Consider the following 22,850-nt stretch of genomic DNA (forward strand, 5'->3'; position numbering starts at 1 on the left):
ACCTTCAAATTGTGTTACTGCTACTTGCAGTAGAAAGTCCAAGTTACTGTTTAAATGATAAATTTGTTCACTAACCATTCAAATCTAAATATAAAATGATTTAAAAAGCTGAACAAGGGTCTTTCTAGGCTTAAAGTTTATTTCACTCTAAACAGCTACACTTGAACCCCACACTTTGGAGTCCAATATTTCTTCTCTAATGCCTACCGAAAATAACACTAGATTAGTAAGAAAGCAATAAAAAATAGCTCCAACAAATGAAAGGTTACTTTTATTATCTAGTGTTTCAAGTATGTGTCTGATTTGGTTGGTGTTAATCTCAATCAAACTCTTTTCCTCCTGATCTTGGGATGTCGGTGAGAAATAAACCATGAGAGTACCCTCAGATGAAAGATGACACTATCATCACAAAGTCCAGAGAGCTTAGTTTCAGGAAATTAAAACTTCTTACTCAAAATGGCTAATAAGAAAAATTATCTCGAGTAAGGTGTCCAGGTAGGGTGTATTGTTGGAGCTTTTGCTTTGCTTTCCTGATTCTCCTGGCTCTGCCCTCCAAAGTATTGGCTTAATTGTCCGGTTGTGGAATGACCAAATTCTGTCACATCTAGATAATGCCATGCTAAAAGAACAGAACTGCCTCTCCTTTTAGCTTATTTTTAAGAAGTCCCCAATATGTCACTGGCTCAAATTCTGTCACATCTAGATAATGCCATGCTAAAAGAACAGAACTGCATCTCCTTTTAGCTTATTTTTAAGAAGTCCCCAATATGTCATTGGCTCAAATTGGACAAGTCCATTGACGATGTCCATCACTAAACTGAATTAGCATGTCTTACCAATACTCAACCCTGATAGGCAAGAATAAAGTCAGTTTTCCTTGAAGCACTATAGATGCAGGGAGTTGGAAGACTTGAAAATTTGGTTTCTGTTGTGAAGGATAAGACAGTAGTATAATGAAACAACACTATTCAGTATGGAAGCAAAGGGCAAGATGGCTCCTTTTCTTTTCTTGCTTGTCTGTCTCAGTAGAGGACAGACATCATTAGTAGCTTATTTCTTTTAAAAACATGAGAATCAATGTACATAAGTCTCCACAACACTACTCTAAATTTGAGATTATAGAGTATCAAGCCTCAAGGAATCAGGCTTTGGAGACAACCCATGAATGCAGTGATTATCTTGTCAAAGGTAAAGAAGCCTCAGAAGTCATTCTACAAGTAAACAAGGATCAGGTGATAATTTGCTATTAGTTTCTCAGCTAACAGATATAATAAATGCAAAAGAGGTATTACAGAACACAACGTAACTGCCATAGAATGGCAAAAACACTACTTTGTGGAAAAAGAACACTTACAGGACTTAAAGGATTTTGAATTAGTCTTAAACTAAGACAGTATGTAAAGTTCATAAACAACTGATTTGTGGCTTTAGGAATATGAATTAGGGCAGAGGGAAGGAATATAGTTAAGGATATTAAATTCCAACCAAGAAGTATATTCTGTGGAAGAAGGAAGACATCGGTTTAGAGAAATTTTGTAGGAATGCCTAGGTAGCAGTAAGTTGGCTCTTCTTGCCAAGTATCTTAGTTGTTATAATCTACTTTCTTGTTTTACTAAAAACACTGAAGCTAGGTTTTTAAAAATATTTATCTTGCTTAGGTTATACTCAAATTGAAGTGTATTTTCACCGACTTTAAAATATTTTCTTATATAAATCAGATCTCTATTTCTTCATCTTCATTTTGTTTTCACTTTCAACATAGGAGGCTTAGGTGTGCTATCACTATGAAAACGTATCACTTACTTTTAAAAGTATTACACAGACAAGTGATTTCACTAATGGCCAAAATACTGGCATATAAAACTTACAGTAAACACTTATTTTTTTAAAAAGGGAATATTAGGGCTTGGGATGTAACAGGTATGCCACTTAACCTGGTATGCATGAGACCCCGAGTTCAAGCTCCAGTTACACCCAAAAAAGTTTCAAATAAAAACAAAAGCTGCCAGATATGTAATATGATATACCTATACCTGCAAGGATGTCCAAATTTTACCTTTAGAATTATACAATCACTAACAGCACTCATTTAAATCTCAAACCAAATGAGTAAAAGACCCAAACCAAAAATTTTTAAGAACTGTTGGAAACTATGAAAATGAATTAGAATGTCCTAAAATGAGTTAAAAGGTTTGTTCAAAATGATTATTCCATATCTAAGTCCAGCATTATGCCTGTTACGCACTGGATTTAAGGACACAACTTGAGAGAAAACTGCTTTCAAAAGTATCATGTATGCAGTAACTAACATTAAGATATTGCAAAATACTGAATAATTATGGTATTTCTGAAATGTTATTTCTATTCAAATAGCATTGGTTGCTATATTCTGATAGAAGATTTTAAAACCAAAATAGACTGAATTTACAGTATTCTTACTGAAAAATGACGATTTAGAAAGAGAACTGGATTCACATTCTACTAATTTCTACCATAACTCGAGACTATTGAAAGATGCTTACCTGTCTTATATGTAAGGACTAAATGAATAAACACAGGAAAAACTTAACAAAGTTCCAAAAGGTACTGTGAGTACTAGAGTAGCTATTAGACTTATCCAAAATCTTCATGAAGACTTCTCCCAGTTTTGCTGGTAATCATTAACAATGTGTGGCCAAATACTGCATTTTTCCACTAAGACCAGTTTTTGTAATACTTCAGTGGCAGAGATGATTATGGAGGGAATGTTTAATTAATGACTATTATTTTCCTCAATCAACTAACAGAAAAGACCTTTTTTGATTAAACATATATAAAGTACATGTATAGTGACACAACTATTCATCGAAACACTGTTAAATATAAAGCAATTAAGCAATTAACTAGAAATCAAACTGGTCTTTGGCATTAGTGCTTAGAAAAGTTTATTTTGCACTCAGAATATTTTTCTAAGGCATGGCAAATTACACATCCAAACTTCTCAATGGTAGGAATATTTAATATTCTGAATGCAGGCCTTTAAAAAAATTTGTACGTTATGATACTGAAAGTCTAATGGATTCACACAGAAAGAGAACCTAAAAAGGGGCAGAACATCATCTATTACATAATGGTTAGTTTATGGTTTTTCCCTTCGTTGCAGCAAATATGGTCGTTCATCACACCCTCCCCTGTTGTAAGGTGAAAACTATTTCATCTTGCTGATACCCACATGTGAAATACCACATATTATTAGTAATCAATAACAAAATAGGAAATTTGTCTTTTTTAAAAACATGAAAATGTTATGATTTTAAAACATCAGGCATTTACTGACTGAAAAATCAATTAAGTACTCTCAGTGTGAGAACAAAGATAATGTTGAAAATATACAGATGATGTTTTTTCCTGAGTAGAATGCAAACTTTTATTTTATATCAAATTAAGCTCTGAATTTCCAAAATATACAAAGCTTTTCAATATCAAATAAAAAATCAGGAATACCCATCTTCACAATTAAAAAAAAAAAGGCAAAGAAAAATTCAAGACAAGGTTCAATAATAATGTAAAATCTGGAATGGATGGCCAAAATCTTAACAGTTCAATTAGTTGGTTCTCTCAGTTCAGTTTCAAACACACACAAAAATAGTATATACCAACAGCAAATTTAACAGTCATACTTTTCCTATCATCCAATTTAAAAAAATGTAACCTAAGACAAAAAACACAAGCCATACACTTAACTAGAGACCAAAAAGGGTAATCAACCTTTACAGGAATCCCGAGAATACCATGGACTTACAAAACCTGCCTAAATCAGTAGTTATGTCCTGTTATATCATGTGTAGAAAACTATAATTAAAGCAAGAGAGTTTTTATTAGTTGCATAATCTAAAATCTATGAGGAAATTTTTAACTCTACCTCTAAAGACCACAGTTTCAATTGAAGTACAAATTTCTTGAGACAGTGGGGGCAAAGTTCCCATTTATGGGAAATATGTTCTTTTTTTTCACACAGTGAAACTGAGAAAAATCATATCAAATGAGAAATCTTTTTCTCTAAAGTAATCTTCTTAAACACCCCAGAGTAATGCAAATCTTGGGAAATATAATTTTTCATCTCAGACTTGAAACAGATTACCATTAATAAACATAACACAAGTCTTACTGCTTGGCACCAGATTTTCTAAAATTATTGTTTAAACCGCCACATGTTTATAAATCATAAATTCCACACTTTTATAGTTGCTTTTATTTTCTGAATGAAAACTGTTCAATCTATGATCACTTACACTGAGCCCTGCAAAATACAAGCAAGTCACAGTTCACTTCAAAACAAATGATCGATCTTTTGCTTTTGTCAAAACTGTAGTATTAAGGTATCTGTAAAAATTAACTAGGATTTATCTGTAGCCAATGATGGACCCACAGAGCGTTGTCTTATGGTATTCTGTGGAAAGTCTTTGTTTGTCTCTTCTTTATTTTCTGCTTCCTCTTCTGAAACATCTTCTTCATCAGCCTCTTGTTCTTCCTCCACTTTTTTCAAAGGCTGAGAAAATTCTGGTAATGATTTTTCTTGAAGACAAAAACCAGAAATGTGTTTTTGTTGATTCTTAGATTTGCTTCAGAGTAAAATCAAGATATAATAATTCATATGCCATAAAATCCTTTTTCCAGCTATTTGTTTGGAAAGGAATAAATGAATGGGGAAAAAAACCACCAGTAGATATTATAAAAACTGAAGATCCATTTTAATTAACAAATTCATTCTAATTACCCACCTACTTACAAAATAATCTGAAATTAACAAATCAGCATTAATGCTGTGAATATTCCACATATATATAGATGTATATGTGTATACACATACACATACTCACAGTATTAAATGAAACTATTTTAATTTGCTATTAATATTTTTTCTAGTCTCGTAAATGTGCTTCTCCCATCCTTGTCTATATAACTTTATTAAGGTATAATTAAAAACAATGAAGAATATAGTTATCAGGGGACCATACATGCACACCCTAATTTACAGGGCCAGTTGCTAGTTCACTTAAGCTCGGAGCACACTATTAGTGAGACATAGGAGATGGAACTGGGCCAGAGCTTTATTGTGTTCACTGATCCCAGACTGCCCCTAATCCCAAACAACCCAGAATTGGTGGCTGGGAGTGGGAGTGTTAGTAAGAATAAACTATGGGAAGAAACTTCCAGTCACTAACAACCTGTTATTTGGTTGGCCTGGCATTCCTCTTTATGTTAGGATAACAGAATCTGCCCTATGTCTTACCCCATGTGGTTCACCAAGAGTGATAGGAATGCTTAGCAATGTATGAAGATATCTGGCTGTCACAGCCGAGGCGGCAGTGCTACTGGCAACTAAGTGGGATACGGTTGAATATTCAACTATGTAAAAAAGACTGTCCATCACAAGAGTAAAAATTATATGGCAGCAAAAGGCAATAGTGTCAAGGCTGAGAAACCCTGGTTTACAGTAATATTCCAAGAAGTGAGCCCTTTACGTACGATGACTACAACAGAATTTCTCCAAAACAGGTGGTTATAGGAAAAAAAATGGATTTCCTTCTTACTGTTAGCAAGGCTTTCTATAATCATCTCAAACTACTAACTAGAAAGAATCAAGATGAGAACAGGTAAGTAAAATTATGGAGCACGAAGCAATTCAGAAATGGCTTCCTCTACCCCCACTCAGTATTAGGGATAGAACTCAGGATCTCACCCATGCTAGGCAAGCACTCTGACCACTTGAGCTATATGCCCCAGCATTTATTTATTTATTTATTTTTGAAATAGGGTCCTGGTAACCTTGCCTGGACTGGCCTCAAACTTCTAATCCTCCTCCCTCCACCTCCTGAGTAGCTGGGATAACAGGTATGCACCACAATGCCCAGTTAACACCCAGCATCTTACAACATCATTTGCACTCCAAGGATCCAGTCAACTCTGTCCTCAGACTTTTTGTTATACAACCCAGTAAATTACTAAAATTGCTTGAAGATAAGACTGAATTGGGTTGTTTTCTCTAGCAACTCAAAATCTAAGCCAATCTTATGTGCTGGAAAACAACTGCAAATATGGCCCTGCTACAGAAGGGGCAGTATCACATTAAAGTTTGGATTAATATTTGCCAGTGATGTCACTAAAGCAAACTGCACAACCACACGCAGAGTAAATACTTACTGAGTGCTTACTATATGTTACTGGGATAAAATGAGCATTACATACCTATCTTCTTTTTGAATTATTTGTAAAGGCATTTAGAAAACCCATTACTTATACCTTTCAAGCTCTACAAATTAAGAAGATGTAAATTTCTCTAATAACTTTCACTGTGGGACTTAGTAAAAGGGAGACCAACTTGAGCACCTTGATATAAATTACCTAAGTCATTAAAAAAAAAATTCCTTTCCAAGAAATAAATCTTGTAATTGCTATCATTTCCTTCAATTCAACTCTGTGAAAATTTCTAAAATTAAACCTATTCACTGTTCCTATCTCCCTCTTTTGAGAACACTTACCTCTGTAAGAGAGAACTTTGTAGAGTCAGTACTCTTAACAAATTTCTATGGCCAACAGCAAAAAACAAGCTTTTCATAGGCAGGGACATACAGATTATCCTAGTGGTAACCATTTTCTCTAAAACACTGCTTCTCAGTGGTCCTCAAACCAGTATTATCAACTTCACTTGGCAATTTGTTAGTCCCAGCCCCACCACAGAATCTCTGAATACAAAATCCAGTGCAGGGGCCAGCAATGTACTTCAACAAGTTCTCCAGGCAAGTCTAATACAGTTTCAAGTTTACACCAACTGGTAAGACAACTCAGATTCAAACACCTATATCCTCAGATAGAGAAATTAATCTATGTAGACTACCCCCCCCCAAACCCAATGTATACGCTTAGCAGATGACTTTGACAGAGATAAGAGAATCTGGCAAGTATGGCAATAATATTCATTCTATAGTGAGTGACTAAGTATGCACTTTGGTACATTTGTGGGATCCAAGGAGAATATGGTCGGTGTACTTTATATACTTGTATGAAAATAGAACATGTAACCTACTGAAGGAGGAGGGGGATAAGAGAGATTGATGGTTCAGGTGAACCTAACCAAAACACAAAGTAAGCACTATGGAAATGTCACAATGAAACCCCCTTGTACAACTAATATATGCTAATAAAAATGTTAAAAAAAAAACTTCCAAAATTAAAAATGAAAATTAGCTAAATACAAAGAATAATCTTAAAATCTGGTCACTATACTAACAAATTACTTTAGGAGCGGAATATATTTGATTTTTTTTTTAATTGTTAGCTCAGGTATATTTAAGTGGATTCATGAATAACATGAAATTTTCAAATAAATTGACATCAGATCAATGTTACTAAGTATTGACAAGCTATATATAATGCTAAAATCCTCCATAGTGTTAAGAGTAAAGAAAATAATAATGTTCCAAAACCTACTGGACTACCATTCTCAGCTGAAATATGCATCTCCTCATCCTTTCTTTACACCACAGCCGTTAGAGACCACCACTCTACACTTAGTAAACTAAGCTGGAAGCGCAACACGTTTTAAGCGTGTGACTGTGTTTACAGAAATGAATAGGATTATAATGAATTAAAAAAAAAAGACATTTTAGGGCTGGGGATGTAGCTCAGTGACACAGCACTTGCCGTGCATACATGTGGCCCTGAATTTGATCCCCAGTACCACAAAACAAAATAAACACTTACTTGAAGAGTATGGCTGTGGTTTGCGCCTTTTTGAAGGACAAAGGCAATCTGCAACAAATATCATACCCTGCAAAAATAAACAGAAATCTTAATGTATAATACATGATACAATTAATATAGCTATATTACCACATTTTAAAATATTTTTCTTCCTAGTACTGTAGAGCTGAAGTACTTACAAGTCCTAATAATAGTCCTGAAAGCAGAGTCACTAAAGCAAAAACTGTGTATGAACCCCAAACTGGTAATCCAAGGTCTTCAATAAAATAGTTATGACAAGTCTGAAACCAAAAGAAAAGAAGTAAAAAATGTATTTATTTTTTAAAAAATAGTGTTAAAAATGTTTAGGATAGAAATATTTTTAGCCATACCCTGATGTACATAGACAGCCGAAAAAGTGCTGACATACTACTCATCCTAAAATAAAAAGAGATAATTAAAAAACTGAGTAAGATATACAGATTTGCCTGTATCTGCATATTCTAAATTCTGCTCTATAATTTCCCCAACATGATAGATTTTATTCTGGTGTTAATCAAAACTAGCTATGCGTCACTGACTTCATGCCTCTAATAAGGGTTGCTCATGAAAATTAACTGTTTCTGACTTGCTTCCATCATCTGATTTCCTCATAAATAAAACTTGATTTCTTTTCCTTTCCTCCCATTGCTTCAACATTCACTCTTAACTTTCGTTTGATTATTTCTCAATATACTAAGAAAGAAGTTACAAAAGCTCTATGAAATCAGCCGGAAATGGCAATTCTTATTCCCTCTTAAAATTCTCTAAAAAATGAACAAAGAAGAGAGCCTGAAGGAACTGCCAGGAGCACTTGTTGAGTGATTCTTCCAGTTAAAAATTACCTCTCAGACCAGGGATGTGCTCAGTGCTAGACCACTTGTCTATCACATGTGAGGCCATAGGTTTGGTTACCAGCACACCCCCTCCTCCACTCACCAACCACCTCTCTTTTTGTTAACAATAATTAAAATTTACAATGGTCTTAGTCTGTAACTTTTAATAACATATACATAGCTATGTAGGAAATAAATGCTAAGTTACCATGTAAGTAAAAAATTATCAAAATATTACTTTTATAAAACTAAGTACAAGTAGTCTATATGGACAGTTGAAAAATGCGCTTCAAAAAATAAGAAGGGTTTGTGGGTTCCAACCATTTCCTTCTAGCAAGAAGTACAACTGGTACTGCCAGGAAGTTTTTGATACAAAGGTCAGGGATAGCTTGATCCAACTGCCCTGCTGGGCTGACATTGTGAGTGCCCCCTGTTCAGTCTACCAACTAAAAAGGGATGGGTTATTTATATGAGGATTCAACAGAAACATAAACAATCACCTTCTTCTAACAGAGAAGGTTAGATTTAATTAGATTTTAAAAAACAAAAATCAGTTATTTTAAGGTCAACACGGAAAAGTACTTTAATCACGTTGTTCCTGCTGTTTAAAAGGCCAAGTGGGAATAGCAATAAGGAACTGAAACATACAACACTATGTTTCAACACTATGCAGCCTCACAGTAGTCTACACTGATTAAACTCTATTAGAAATACTAGGTTCCACAACTGGGTTGGAACCCAACTGGGTGGTGCAGTGGGTGAGCTCTGACAAAGTAAAGAACAATTCAGAGGTTTTGTCAGGAAAAGACAAAAAAGGGAAAGATATTCTACTTCAAAATACTGCTCAGAAGTGACTTTTCCCCCACTCCCAGAACACAGAGCATTTATCTATTATATGGTTGGTGTCATCGTCTAAGGGCAAGTACAGTGAGAGGGCAGAAATAGCTTAGTCACCCCCAGAATGAGGCCATGATGACTGCAAAACTATTTCAAAGTCTTTAATGACCAGCTAGGCCTTATACACCAACTGTGTAGCAGGAAACATACTTGCCATTCCCAGTCCTAAGTGCTATGGAGAAATCTATCTACCTTCTACCTACCTTATAAACTCAACAATCACATCAGTCAGTTTTCAGACACACCATTCATACAAGTTACCAGACAGTGGAATTAAACAAACATAATTTAATCACTTTAACAACTAAAGCCTAATGGTAAATGTGAGTCCTCTCATTCAAATTATTATGCCCAACCAATAGCTTTACCCATTACATAGCTCAGTCTTTTAGTTTTTTAATGAGATATATATATATATATACAAAGCTAAAACATTCCTTTAAAGGCACTGAAGTCGATTTTATAGAATGCCTCTTCCTAGCTTAACAAGCACAAAGCTATGTTTGATTCAGAAGGTCAAACTAAAAATAGCAAACACACAAAAATCTGAATATATTTCAAGAGCCCAAGAAAAAGCACACACAATTTACATGAACTATAATTATTTGTTCCAACTAATTCTGAAGTAAATAAGAGAAAAATCCCTTATACTTACAGAACAGAACCTGGACCAAACCATGATGAAACTGGTTCAATACTCTTCCACTCTTTTTCACTTATGAAGTTTATGAAGTCCTTCTTAGTCCGTGGACCCTGATAGCGCCTAAATTCACCATCTTTACAACTAAAGATCAGAATTAAGTATTAAATAGCACTAAGAAATAATTTTTATATTTATTATTTCTTCACCTCACTCTGTTGCTATTCCTTCGAGTAATAAAACTACGAAACACAGTAAGATAAATGTCAAAAAACTACTTGTAAGCCTATGTGTAGTACTACTATATGAAGTTACTAGAATCATTGCTAACAGTTATTTTTGAACTGTTAGCTAAAATTTTAAAGTATTTTTCAGGTACTTTCAGTCATCATCTCACCATCTCACCCATTCTGCTTTAAACTGCTGGAGGCATCTGGTACCATACTTCTTCCCAGGGATTTCAGTGGTTCTATTCAGTCAACTCTGCACTCTTCCCTCCACCCACCTCCTACTTCCCATTTCCACGTATGGAGTCTGGCAAGTTATGAATGTTCTCTCAGCTCCCACAGCTTCAAGTGCAAAAATACAGTAGCATCCTGCTACCTACAACAGCATTAGGGGAACCTTTATCCATCAGAGCAAGACAAGAAAGCCCCTATTCAAAAAGAAATTTTGAAGAGGTGACATTTGAACTGTTCTTTGATGGAGGAGTAAGATTTCAGGAAGCAGAAATTAGGACAAAGGCAAGATAAACAACATGACTAAAGAAAAAAGGGCAGGAAATAGCAGACAAGTTCAGGGGGCACTGAATAGTGAAAAAAGGAGACATTATAGTCAGCTAAGGGGCATGTGGGGAAAAACACTGAGTGAAAAGGGAGATGAGCACTTAAGGAAACAGAGAATAGAAATTTTAATAGACACAAAAGGAGTAGGGGTGAATTTTTAAAAAGCAGAAAAATGAACAAAGAAAAGCAAGATACAGACATACACAAGGAACTGCCAACTCATTTTCAAGATGCTAAGTAAGGAAAGAAGTACCTCTTGGCCTTAAGACTACCAGCTAATTACATTAAGGTACAGTACAGACAGATTTGCGATTTCCTACCTCTAGTTTAGAAGACAGTCAAAATAAACGAGTTGATACTGCAGGTGTTAATATATAATCTCGTTTATTCTGACTTACACAACAGTGTCACATATTACTCTCCCTAAGATGTGCAACAGCCCTTTCTGGCCAATTTTTAAACATACCATGTTTCTAACCATCTTCAGAATGGAATGCTTACCGCCCCCCCCCAAATTCCTATGGTACTCACTACTACTCAACAGGATAACACCATTTCACAGGAACATCACCTTCCAAAACAACTGCATTTATCACTGTCTATTTAAAGGAACTTAGGTTACCAGTAAGAGCAGAACAAGCTCTCTAAAATTCTTGCTGAATATGAGATTACATCAGCTCTTCAACAGGATCCAAGATGATTACGCCATGGTGCATCTTTCCCCATAACTGAGAATCTTCAAATACTTACTGATAAATAGTAGGAAGAGCAGTTATAATAAACCGTCCACTTAGTCCTACAAATGATAACGAACACAAAGCAGGTTTTATGTGGCTCAATTGCTGACTACTTAAAGGTTGATTTTGAATTATTTAAATGTTAACAAGAACATGAAAATACCTAAAATAGTTATCTTTGCAATAATGAAAATATGAATTATGTACATAGAGCAACTTAAAATATTGCTGCATATATGCCAATTAAAAAGTTTGTGAAGCTTGACTACTGAAAATATTTGTAACTACATATAAGCACCAGACCAGTTATACCACTGTGTGGTTAACGATATTGGTGATACGAATCTACCATAGGAGCATTAGGGAGGTTGCAAGTTCCATTTAAAAGAAGCTCTAAAAGCCCACCATGAGTAAAGCATACCCTCCCAAGCCAAAAAAATTTATGGTCAAGAAGTTGTCATTGAAATGAAATGGTGGCAGATATGTCCAAGGAATAGTGCGAGGATTTGATCTCTTTATGAATCTTGAAATAGATGAATGTGTAGATGTCAACTAGTGGCAACAAAGCATTACTGGAATGGTGGTAATATCAGGCAATAGTATGATCATGTTAGAAGCCTTGGAACAAGCTTAATGACTGTTCAGCAAAGAAATCCACGTCCCCTCTCAAAGGGCCTATTTTACTATGAAGTGAAAATTGAGTCATATACTTTTCATATTAAACTTGTTAAATAAACTTTAAGTTAAAAAAAGTAATAGTCAAAAAAAATAATACTAGTGATGAGTCATGGGAAAACACAATTATTATAGGGTCTTAAGAAGGTCTCAAGTCAAATGAAATTGAATTTGGCATTAAGAAACAAAGGCCAAATTGCTGATAAAAAGGGAATACTATGAATCTGTTGTAAGACAGCAGTAACACCAGCAGCTAACATTTACTTTTAACTATCTGTCTAGCACTGATGACTGAGGATTAACCTCTTTGTACCTAAATTCTCTTATCTGTAAAATGGGAATATTCTATATCGCACAAGGTTGTATAAGGATTAAATAATAAATACAAAACCCTTGAAAGTGTGTTGCAGTAAGTGAGTGCTTAATAAATAGTACTCATTACTACTATTTGAAACAGGACAGCCAGGAACCCAGGTTGACTGGGTATTTAATCTGGAATTCAATTTCAGAGATTCGTATCTCTTATCAAAGAATGTGACCCTGACCCTATAAAGAAACACCACCACATATTGCTCTTTCTAAAGTTTGGTGTAGATGCAAATGATAGCCTAGCCCAATGTTTACTTGGACCACAGTATTCTAGGACTTCTCAAAGGCATCTTACATACTAGTCTGCAGCCTGGACACAAAAAGAGGAGAAAGTTATGTGGGTAAGGAAGAGGACAGGGTGATGCCTCAAGTTGCCTTAGAGCATGTTATATCCAAAAACAGAGAATTTGATTTTTGCAACCAAAGTACACTGAGCCCCCATCAGGGAGGTGGCAAGTCTAGTGGACTTAACGAATTGTATACTTGCTTAACTAGCTGCAGACCATTACATCTGCAAAACTTAATTAATGAAAGGTAAAGCCCATATAATGTGGAAAATGATAAATATCAACAGAACTGGCAAACAAACAGAACCAACCAGATTTACAGTACCTGTCTGCTCTGTGACATCTACTTTTGCAACATTAACCTCAAGATCTTCTCCCCATTCAGCAAAACTTTCCCATTCTGGTTGAAGATTCTGACAAGCAGGACACCAGGGAGCATAACTGAAGAAATAATAATAATAATTTAAAAAGTTAAACACTCTAATGACCATTTATCTTGGAATAAAACATAAAATGATAAAGATTTTAGACATAATATATGAAGAATTTTTATACTGAAAATGACAAAGTGGTTAATTTTGTGCAGCTAAAAAAAGTTGTAAGTGGGTCTAACGATCTAGATATTAAAAATATGAATTGATAATGTTAAGCAGAGTTTTCCCACATGCCAAACAGCTCTTCAAAAACCTTTGGAGTTTTCTATTAAAATGTGACCACCAAAAACCTCAAGTGTTTTTTGTAGTGCACCAATTTTAATTTTACACTGCAGAGTCACAAATGTAAGGTACTAGAAAAATAGGAAGTGCCCTGGTCTGTGGTACACAAGGAAACCTAAGTTCTAACTTAAATCACTACTGGGAATGATTGCCACAAGACAGTCTGGCCTAGAATGGTAAAAAAAAGTTAGAGACATGCATTTTTATGTAAAAGTATTACTTAAAAACCTAACCCACACACAAATACTAACAAAGCTAAACAATACTCTTTTGGACAGACCTGGGGGCTTACACATTCTATGGCCAAGCACATTACCATTCTAATTACTTCTCTGAATTTCATTATCTTTCCAGGTCCTAACTTTGTCCTAGGATTTAATTTCTCCATTTTCTTATATATATCTTATAATCTGCCTCAGTTTATGGAACCCAAAGAATGAAACCTATACCTGTTAAGACAGAAATATATAGTTTCTATACCTGACATTTTCTTGACTTGTTTTAAGAAAATCAATCTCCTAAATAGGCATGTAAAACTAGACAAACTTGTATTACATATAAAAGCCAAACTCCTAAACAGAAAGTTGTATTACAGTGAAAACATCACTATAACAAAACTGATCAGAAATGGATTTACTGAAAACAATTTACTTGTAATTTTAACTACTTAAACTATTAGGAATAGTAACTAGATCTTTCCAGTTTGCTGTCTCTTAGTCATTTAAAGACGTTTTTAACCTCAATCTTTAGGCAATGAAAAAGAAAAAAACGCTATCCTCTATGAGTTCAGGTAGATGCTCCAATTTGGATTATTCATTATTTTGTCAGTTTTCCCTTTTAGTACATTTTCTGACTGCTGTATTTATAGTTTGACCAAGAGCTTCAAAATGTAATATTTGACTGTATTTTACATATAAATTTATAATTACTAGTGTCTAACATATTGCCTGTAATATTAAATATTTTATGGGCACAATGTAAATCAAAGGACTCATGATCATGATTCAAAAACAAATGCTGCCAAGTGGTTACAGTTCCTCTTCCCTGCAGCTTAAACAGTGCCTGCAAAATTCTTTTCTCTGAGTTGTAGATTGTATGCATACTAAACATTTTGCCCATCTTATCCTCCATAGAAATGTTCTAAGTTTTTTATTTTTTTAAGGACTCAGGAGTTACTGATTTGGTCTTGCGGGTTCTCCCTTGAGGATGTCCACTTCCTCCTGCCTCCCTAACTGACAACCCTAACTGTATCCATGAAACAGGAAAACACTCACTTAAACCTTGTTAAAGGGGGTGTTCGAACAATAATTATTGCATACTTTCTCTGGAGGCCCAAAGAAAGCAGTACAGCAATATCTGGACAGACCAACTAAGGTATTCAAGTATCTGTTTCTCATCTGTAGGGAATGTGTAGGAAATTAAATACGGTAATATAGACACAGGTGCTGAGCAGTGTCAGCAGTTAATATTCAGTAATGGTGCTTTTATCAATATGGTAGTAAGACCATTCATCGGTACAACCACCAGCACCACCAATTTAGTATCTAAAACAAAGGCAGTTTATTTCCTACCAAAGTAGAAAGATATTATTAAAGTAGAACCACCACAGAAGACACGTTTTGAACAATAATCACCTGTCGCTCTTAAAGAGATAACAATCACACTAATATATTAATTTTATATTTTAATGCAATACCACTTACAAAGGCCTAGGAATCACAATTAAGGCATTCTCTTCATTGCATACACATCCCCCCTCAAAGGAAAAATGAGAGGCGGAGTGAAAGAGAAAGAATGCACACAGGGGAAGAAAACAAGGAAATAAACATTTTCAAATAAGCCAATTTCAACTTATTCAGCATTCACAATAAAAATGTACCTAACCTATTAAACAATTAGAGAGCCCCAAATTCCAACACTACAAATGGATATCCTAAGGATAGATAAAAGGCAAGGAGACATTTACTCAATAGCCTCTTCGGGAAAGTTTGGTGGAAAGTCTAGAAGTCTATCTGTGAGGATCATTCTAAAATAAACTATCTGGGAAGCAGTCAAACCTCACCCCACCAAATTCCATCCCCAAACCCGTTAAGAAATTTGGAGAACGCGACCTGGCACGGAATCCCTCCGGTGCACACAGCCCTATAAACGAAACTCGAGTGCAGACTTTAAAGAAACTTGATATTCCCGGGTAAGAAACGAGCAGGGCGCGAGCGGGCGGCAGATCCCTAGAGTTGGGGATGGGGGCCGCCGGGAGGCCCGCTCCACGACTGGGGGCGCGGTCCTGGGAATGGGGTGGGGGGCCTGCCTGGGGAAGGTGGGGGTGAAGCCAGGTGTGCACGCTCGAGTGAAGGCCCCCGGCCCACACCGCGGGACGACCGCCCACACTCACAATTCTATCATCCACTCTCCTTCCAGCAGCTCTGTCCAGTTCTCGTCCGTGATGACGCGCACGTCGCTCCGCCGGCCGTGGGCCCAGGGAGCCCCCCAAAACACCACCACCAAGGCCACCAAAGAAACCAGACGCCCGGAGGGCGCCATGTCGGCCGCTCGCCCACCTCAGCACGCGCAGCCGCCACCCCTCCCCGCAGCAGCTCCCACTTCCGCCCCGGCGTCCGCTCCGCCCATGCGCAGGACGGCGCAGCGAGGCGCGCTAGCCCAGCGCAGACTCAGTGCGCATGACCGGGCCCTGGTTCCTGTGGCTAGCGGAGTGAACCGAGGGAAGCGCGCCTGTCCGTACTGCGCATGACCGACGCGGCCTCTTCTCTCTGTCTGCGGTGCCCTGCACTGTGTCCCCCGAGCAGCGCGGAAGGGGGCATGGCCCAGAGAGTGGGCGGTGCTTGGCAAGCGGACGGCTGCGCCCTTTGGCGCGAGATGATTGCATTCGTACTTAGTCAATGGGTAAGTCTATACTAAGGCAATTTCCAGTGTCCTTCAGAGTGTTCATTTATTTCTTCGAAAAATTTTGTAATAAAGTTAACGGATGTTGTTAGGCAGAATATTTATTTACTTCTGAGGATAATAGACTTGAAAAGCTGCAGGGGGAACCTTATGGGTACCCTTTATATTAAAATACGAAGTGATTAACTGAGCATGCGCATATGCTTTTTAAAAACCCTCCAGTTGTATACATTTCTAAGTGCTTTATGCACTTTCAGATATGTTATTCCTCAAAAAAAAAAAATGCAGTTGGTACAGAAACCCTAGATTAGAATTTCAAAATGGAACAAGCCACATGGGCTTGTAAGAAATACTTGAGAATTTCTCTCAAAGTTTTGGAAGTACAATGCAACCCAAAATGTGCACTTCTCCATCAATTAACGGAAAATAATTGCCATTATCCTCACCTCGCTTTCTCGCCCGCCCAACCTCACTCCATTTCCCACCTCTCCACAGAAAGGGCCTTCCAAGGCCAACAGAAACCTGCATGGAAACAAAGCCAAACACTCTGTATTGTAGCTTGACTCCCAACAGAATTCTAAAGTCACCACACATTCCTTTTCTTTTTTTTTCAAACTTGTTTTTCTTTTTTTTTTTTATTGTGCTGGGTGGCAGTACATTGTGGCATTTACAAATGTTCTTACAGTGTATCAAATATATCACACTTGAATTCACCCCTCTGTCAAGGAGGTCATGAGTCCCTTTATCCCTCCCCTCTCACCATTCCTGGAATAGTTTAACAGGTGTCATTTTTCCATTTACACACATGTATACACAGTATTTGCTCCATATTCATCCTCCCATGCCCGTTCCCCACCACCTCCCTCCTCCCACTGCTTCCATCTCCCCCACCACCATGCAGAACCTGTTCCACCCTCCTATTCCCTGGTTTTGTAAATGAAAAATTAAACATTTTTGTTTGTTTAATACAGGAACAAAGGAGTTGTGACATTTCCATATATATATATATATATATATATATATATATATATATATAATCCTAATTTGTTCATCTCCTCTATTTTTCTTCTACCTTTGTCCCTTTTTTATGGTAGCTTCAACAGGTCTAAAACTTCTATACCCATTCTTGTATAGAGAGTAGCACATCAACCATACTTAACTTCCTTCTTTTACGCTACCCCTCTTGTATATGACCTCCCCCTTAGCATGACCAGTTTTTCATAATATTGCTGTATTTGTATTAGGTCTGTATTCCACATATGAGAGAAAACATGCAGCTTTAGCCTTCTGAACCTGGCTAACTTCACTTAAGATGAAGTTCTCCAGTTCTATCCATTTACCTGCAAAGACAAAATTTCAGTCTTCTTTGTGGCTGAATAAAATTCCGATGTATATAAATACCACATTTCTTTAACCCATTCATCAGTAGGGGGCATCTTGGCTGTTTCCATAGCTTAGCTATTGTGAATAATACTACAATAAACAGGTGTGCCTGTGCCTTTATTGTAACATGACTTAAATTCCTTTGGTATATCCCTAGGAATGTAATTGCTGGATCATATGGCAGCTCTATTTTTAGTTTTTTTGAGGAGCCTCCTACTGTTTTCCATAGTGGTTGTACTAATTTGCATTCCCACCAGCAGTGTATAAGGGTTCCTTTTCCTCCACATCCTTGCCAACATTTGTTTGTGTTCTTGAGGGTGGCCATTCTAACAAGAGTGAAGTGGAATCTTAATGTGGTTTTGATTTGTATTTCCTTTATGGCCAGGGATGGTGAGCATTTCTTACGTGTCTTTTAGCCATTTGGACTTCTTCCTTTGAAAAAGCTTTGTTCAGTTCATTTGCCTATTTCTTCATTGGGTCATTGATTTCTTTGGGAGTTTAGTTTTTTGAGCTTCCTGTATATTCTGGTTATCAATCCCTTGTCAGTTGAATATTTGAAAAAGATTTTCTCCCATTCTGTGGACAGCCTCTTTTATTTAGAGACCATTTCTTTTGTTGTGCAGAAGCTTTTAAATTTCATTTGTTCTTTGAAATGGGAGATTCAAACATGTAGATTGTTTTTGGTAATATAGCCATTTTCTCAGTATTGATTCTACTAATCCATGAGCGTGGGAGATCTTTCCATCTCTTGTAGTCTTTGATTTCTTTCTTCAGTGGTTTATAGTTTTCCTTGTAGAAGTCTTTCACATCCTTTAATAAGTTTATTCTTAGGTATTTTATTTTGCAGGGAGCTATTGTAAGTGGAATTGTTTTCCTATGTTCTTTCTCATTCTGTTAATTGTTGGTATATAAAAAGGCTACTGATTTTTGTAAATTGATTTTGTATATTATTACTTTGCTGAAGCTATTTATGGTGTCTATGAGGTTTTTTGGGGGTTTTTTGGTGGAGTTTTTCAGGTCTTTTAGGTATGAGATCTTGTAATCTGCAAATAGGGTTAGTTTGACTACTTTCTTTCCCATTCGTATTCCTTTTATTTCTTCTTCTGCCCTACTACTCTGGCTAGGAATTCCAAGACTATATTGAATAAAAGTGGAGAGAGCACCACCACACATTCCTTGAAAGGCTTTGCTGTCATGTCTTTTGAGCTGCTCACTTGGTTTTCTCCATCCTTATTAGCTGCTCCTTAGACTTGACAGATTTTCCTCTCCTTGATCTCCAGACATTGTCCTGCCCCAGGACACTAGACTGGTCCTCTACTTCTCTTCTTGTCAACACCTTCCTCTAAATAACTCAGTGCTGGCATTGAAACCCATTGTTATGCTTGTTGTTCCAGATTTGATTCTTCTGGGAATGACCAACATGTATACTCAACTCTGCAGGGCAGCTCTTGAATGTCTAATAGGCAGGTCAAACATAACAGAAAATATAATTTTTTTTTTTTGCCATACTAGGGATTGAACACAAGGCCTCATACTTGCTAGGAAGGCTCCCTAGCCTCTTGAACCATGTCCCCAAGCCGAAAACTATAATTCTTGATTCTCCCTCTGCTAGTCTTCCACCTTGAATGGGATCAGACATATAAGGAATTTATTGGGGAAGAGACCTATGAAGAACTAGAGATAAAGGAGTAAGAGCCCGCAGAGAATATTCAGACTACAATGTCATTCTGACATACGTGAAAGGATAAGGGGAAGGAGGGCATGAGAAGAGCCTTAGATCTCTTGGTTCTAATACAGACTCAGCCAGACAAACTGGGAGTCCAGGGTCAAAATTACTCATTAGAGGAATCCCACACCAGGAAGGAAAGGCTGGCACTGATGTACCTGCCACTTAATCATTGGAGAAAAAGAAGGCAGCATGGCCTCAGCATTCACAGTGGCAGCAGCTGGGTACCAGCTAGTGCCTTTTCATGACTGCCTCACAGTATTTCACATAGTAAATACTAATGGGTATTTCTATAAATAACTAAAGAAATAAGGATATGAGGCAGTGCTGTTCACCAGAAATCTGAGAATCACATGTAATTTTTCATTTTCTGGTAACTAAATTTTTATAAGTCAAAAAGTAAAAAATAAAGTTCTTGAAAATATCGATCTGACAGTCTCATAGCAAACTCTAAATTTTGATCATTTTCTTTTCAGTTACTCAAAAAACTTTTACTATAGTTAACAGAGAAAACTCTCAAAAAATTCCAAAACTAGAGGTGGAATTGCATAATGGTTAGCCCGTCTAAAGGTAAATCCCACATCCACCACTGGATAGCAAGATGACCGTGGTATTTTTCGTTTTTAAAAAGATCACCAATTATAAGAAGTACAGGCCACAGTGCTCCCCAAATGTCCTGGTGGCCCTCATGCCTGGTGCTAATTCTTTAGTTTCAGGGGAAGTCTCTCCATAAGGAAGTAGGGGGGAGAGAAAAAGCCAGAATGGCTGCAGCCGCTGGGGGCTTCCTGGAGCAGAGGGGTGTAAGTAATTTCAGGTAGTAGCTATTTACCAAACATCATGGAAGTATTTTAATATTTTAACTGTCATGGCTTGACTGTCACAGCGTGACTGATTGTAGATCCATGCAAGGGTTGTTCCTCTGAGATTTTTCTGGTTTTGATTTATTTCTTTAAGTTTAGGGCAAGGAGCTATAGCTTTTTGTGACCTAGCTTTGCTGCTGCTTCTTACCATGAAAGCTGTCAATGCTATTAAATTTGAGTTACTTACTCAAACAGACTAGCTCTCTTAACTAATCAGCTACCACTGTTGATTCTAACTCCTTCTAAAAATGTTTTTATTACTATATGATAGTTATTTGGGAGGTTTCATTGTGATATTTCTGTATATACATATATTGTACCCTGGTTTGTTTCATCTTCTCCATTATTCTTCCTCTTCCTCCACTCCCCTTCTTTAATTTTTTTTTTTTTTGTGGTGCACTGGGGTTTGAACTCAGGGCCTCATACTTGCTAGACAGGTGCTCTTTCTTCTTGAGCCACTTTACCAGCACCCTCCCCCCCACACTCTCACCTTCTTAAAAAGACTTCTATAGGTTTCAATGTTCCATATTCATACATGTATAGAAACTATAGCAACCATATTCACCCTCCTTTCCCCTCTTCATTTATCCTCCCCATCCCACTGATACCCTCCCATTACCATGACCTGCTTTAAGTTTCTGACTTTCATTGTTTTAGTGTCTGTTCATTGTTCAGTGGGGATTTTGCCTTGGTATTTTACTTGTAACTATAGTGCTTAAATCAGTCTCGCCCCCCTCTATCACTCCTTCTTACCTTTTCCCCCTTTAATTTTAACTCTTAAATTGATCTCAAATCCATCTCTTCATCCTACTAGCATGGCATTGACATAGACCATTGTCTTTTTTTCTCATCTGGAGTCTGTAGGGTTTATTCTTTCTAGTCATATAATTATCATGTATAATTCACATGCCATACAATTCACTATTTAAAATGTATGATGCAATTGTTTTTAGTATATTCCTAGAGATGTGCACACATCACCACAATTAAAATTAGAACATTTTCATAACCCAAAAAGAAACCCTATATCCATTTCCTCTGAACCACCTCTTTTCACACACCCTAAACAAACACTAATCTTTCTGTCTCTGTATATTCCATGTAAATTGAATTATGCAATATGTGGCCCTTTGTTTTTAGCTTATTTAAACTTTTTACACACAATTTTCTTAAGTTTCCTGAACATAGTTGTAATGGATGCTCTGAAGTGTTCGGTAAATCTGACATATTGACCCTCTCACAGGTTGTTTCTGTTGCCTGCTTTTTTTGTCTTTCTGTGTATGATTTACATTCTCCTGTTTCTTTGCATGACTCAAAAATATTTGTTGAAACTGGACATTTTAGGTAATGTATTACAGTGACTCTGGATACTGATGTCTCTCTCCTTCCTGAGCCTTTTTTTTTTTTTAAGCAGGTCTGTCTTTATCTCCTTTCTGGATGTCACTGTCAAGATATCTGCTTCGTTGGTATCACATCCAGCTGTTATGTTATACTAAGTACCGGCTGATTGCTCTATTTTTTTTTTTTTAAATTCTCTGGGGTGCTACAATCTAAGCCAATGAAATTCAGACAGGGGTAGTTTTTGACGTCAGTCTTTGAGGTTTATTTTAACCCCAGGAAGGCTTTTCTTAGCTGTATCCAAGGGTTCTTTCTGGTGAACTAGATGGCTTATGGGGCTAGCTTGTTCTTAATTAAGGGAAATGATTGTTAGTTTTTGTTTGTTTGCTTTTTAGAGTGATTTTAGGCTTGAACATCCCTCATAATTCTGTTTCAAATGAAGTCAGTTCCTTTGATGAGAGTTCAGAGCTCTGTTTTTGTAGACTGCCTTGTCCTGCCACAGCCTCTCAGTCACCTCTCTGGGCACTGGCTGAAGCAGTAGCTCTGGTGCTCTGGATTTGCTTCTCCTGGAGTGCAGCCTCTGCCACATGAGCTACGTGGGTAAGGATGATTGAGACCCAGCATTCTCAGTCAGCTGCACCTGGAATAAAGTTTTCATCCTAGGTGTAGGGTCACACGCACCAAGAATTTAAGCCTCTGTAACTCAGAGTTGGAGGGAATAAAAATACTGGTGGTCTTCTGGTCCTGGTGAGATAGTTTCACCAGGAAGCTGGGAGGAGAGGGAGCCCTGTATTCTTGGCCACACCAACCTAGTGTAGAGCTTCTGCCAAAATAAATTGGGGAGGAGGGTAGAAAGGCAGATAGGAGTTTGTGGTGGCTCAGATACCATAGATTCGTGGTTCTTACTGAATTTTAGTAGATTTTCTTGAAAAAAATATT

The 22,850-nt window shown here is 36.9% G+C and overlaps 1 protein-coding gene, 1 long non-coding RNA gene and 1 pseudogene across 2 annotated transcripts in view; 2 read left to right on the plus strand and 1 right to left on the minus strand.

The window, feature by feature from the left end:
* Positions 1-2,900: 2,900 nt before the first annotated feature.
* Tmx1 (thioredoxin related transmembrane protein 1) lies at positions 2,901-16,331 on the minus strand. Its single transcript, XM_020165027.2, has 8 exons — positions 16,096-16,331; positions 13,313-13,428; positions 11,670-11,715; positions 10,150-10,278; positions 8,115-8,160; positions 7,923-8,024; positions 7,744-7,810; positions 2,901-4,554 (listed from the first exon to the last, which is right to left on the minus strand). The coding sequence occupies exons 1-8, from the start codon at positions 16,242-16,244 to the stop codon at positions 4,376-4,378; spliced, it is 834 nt and encodes a 277-aa protein (XP_020020616.1). The 5' UTR covers positions 16,245-16,331; the 3' UTR covers positions 2,901-4,375.
* On the plus strand, positions 12,063-12,387 carry LOC109687221 (small nuclear ribonucleoprotein G pseudogene; annotated as a pseudogene).
* Positions 16,332-16,404: 73 nt separating the features above from the next.
* LOC141421577 (uncharacterized) overlaps positions 16,405-22,850 on the plus strand; it is a 62,848-nt gene continuing 56,402 nt past the window's right edge. Inside the window, exon 1 of the long non-coding RNA XR_012446169.1 lies at positions 16,405-16,604. This is a non-coding gene — a long non-coding RNA (uncharacterized lncRNA). The remainder of the gene's footprint in view (positions 16,605-22,850) is intronic.

The sequence above is a fragment of the Castor canadensis genome, chromosome 3 (assembly GCF_047511655.1).
Source record: "Castor canadensis chromosome 3, mCasCan1.hap1v2, whole genome shotgun sequence".
Taxonomy (NCBI): Eukaryota; Metazoa; Chordata; class Mammalia; order Rodentia; family Castoridae; genus Castor; species Castor canadensis.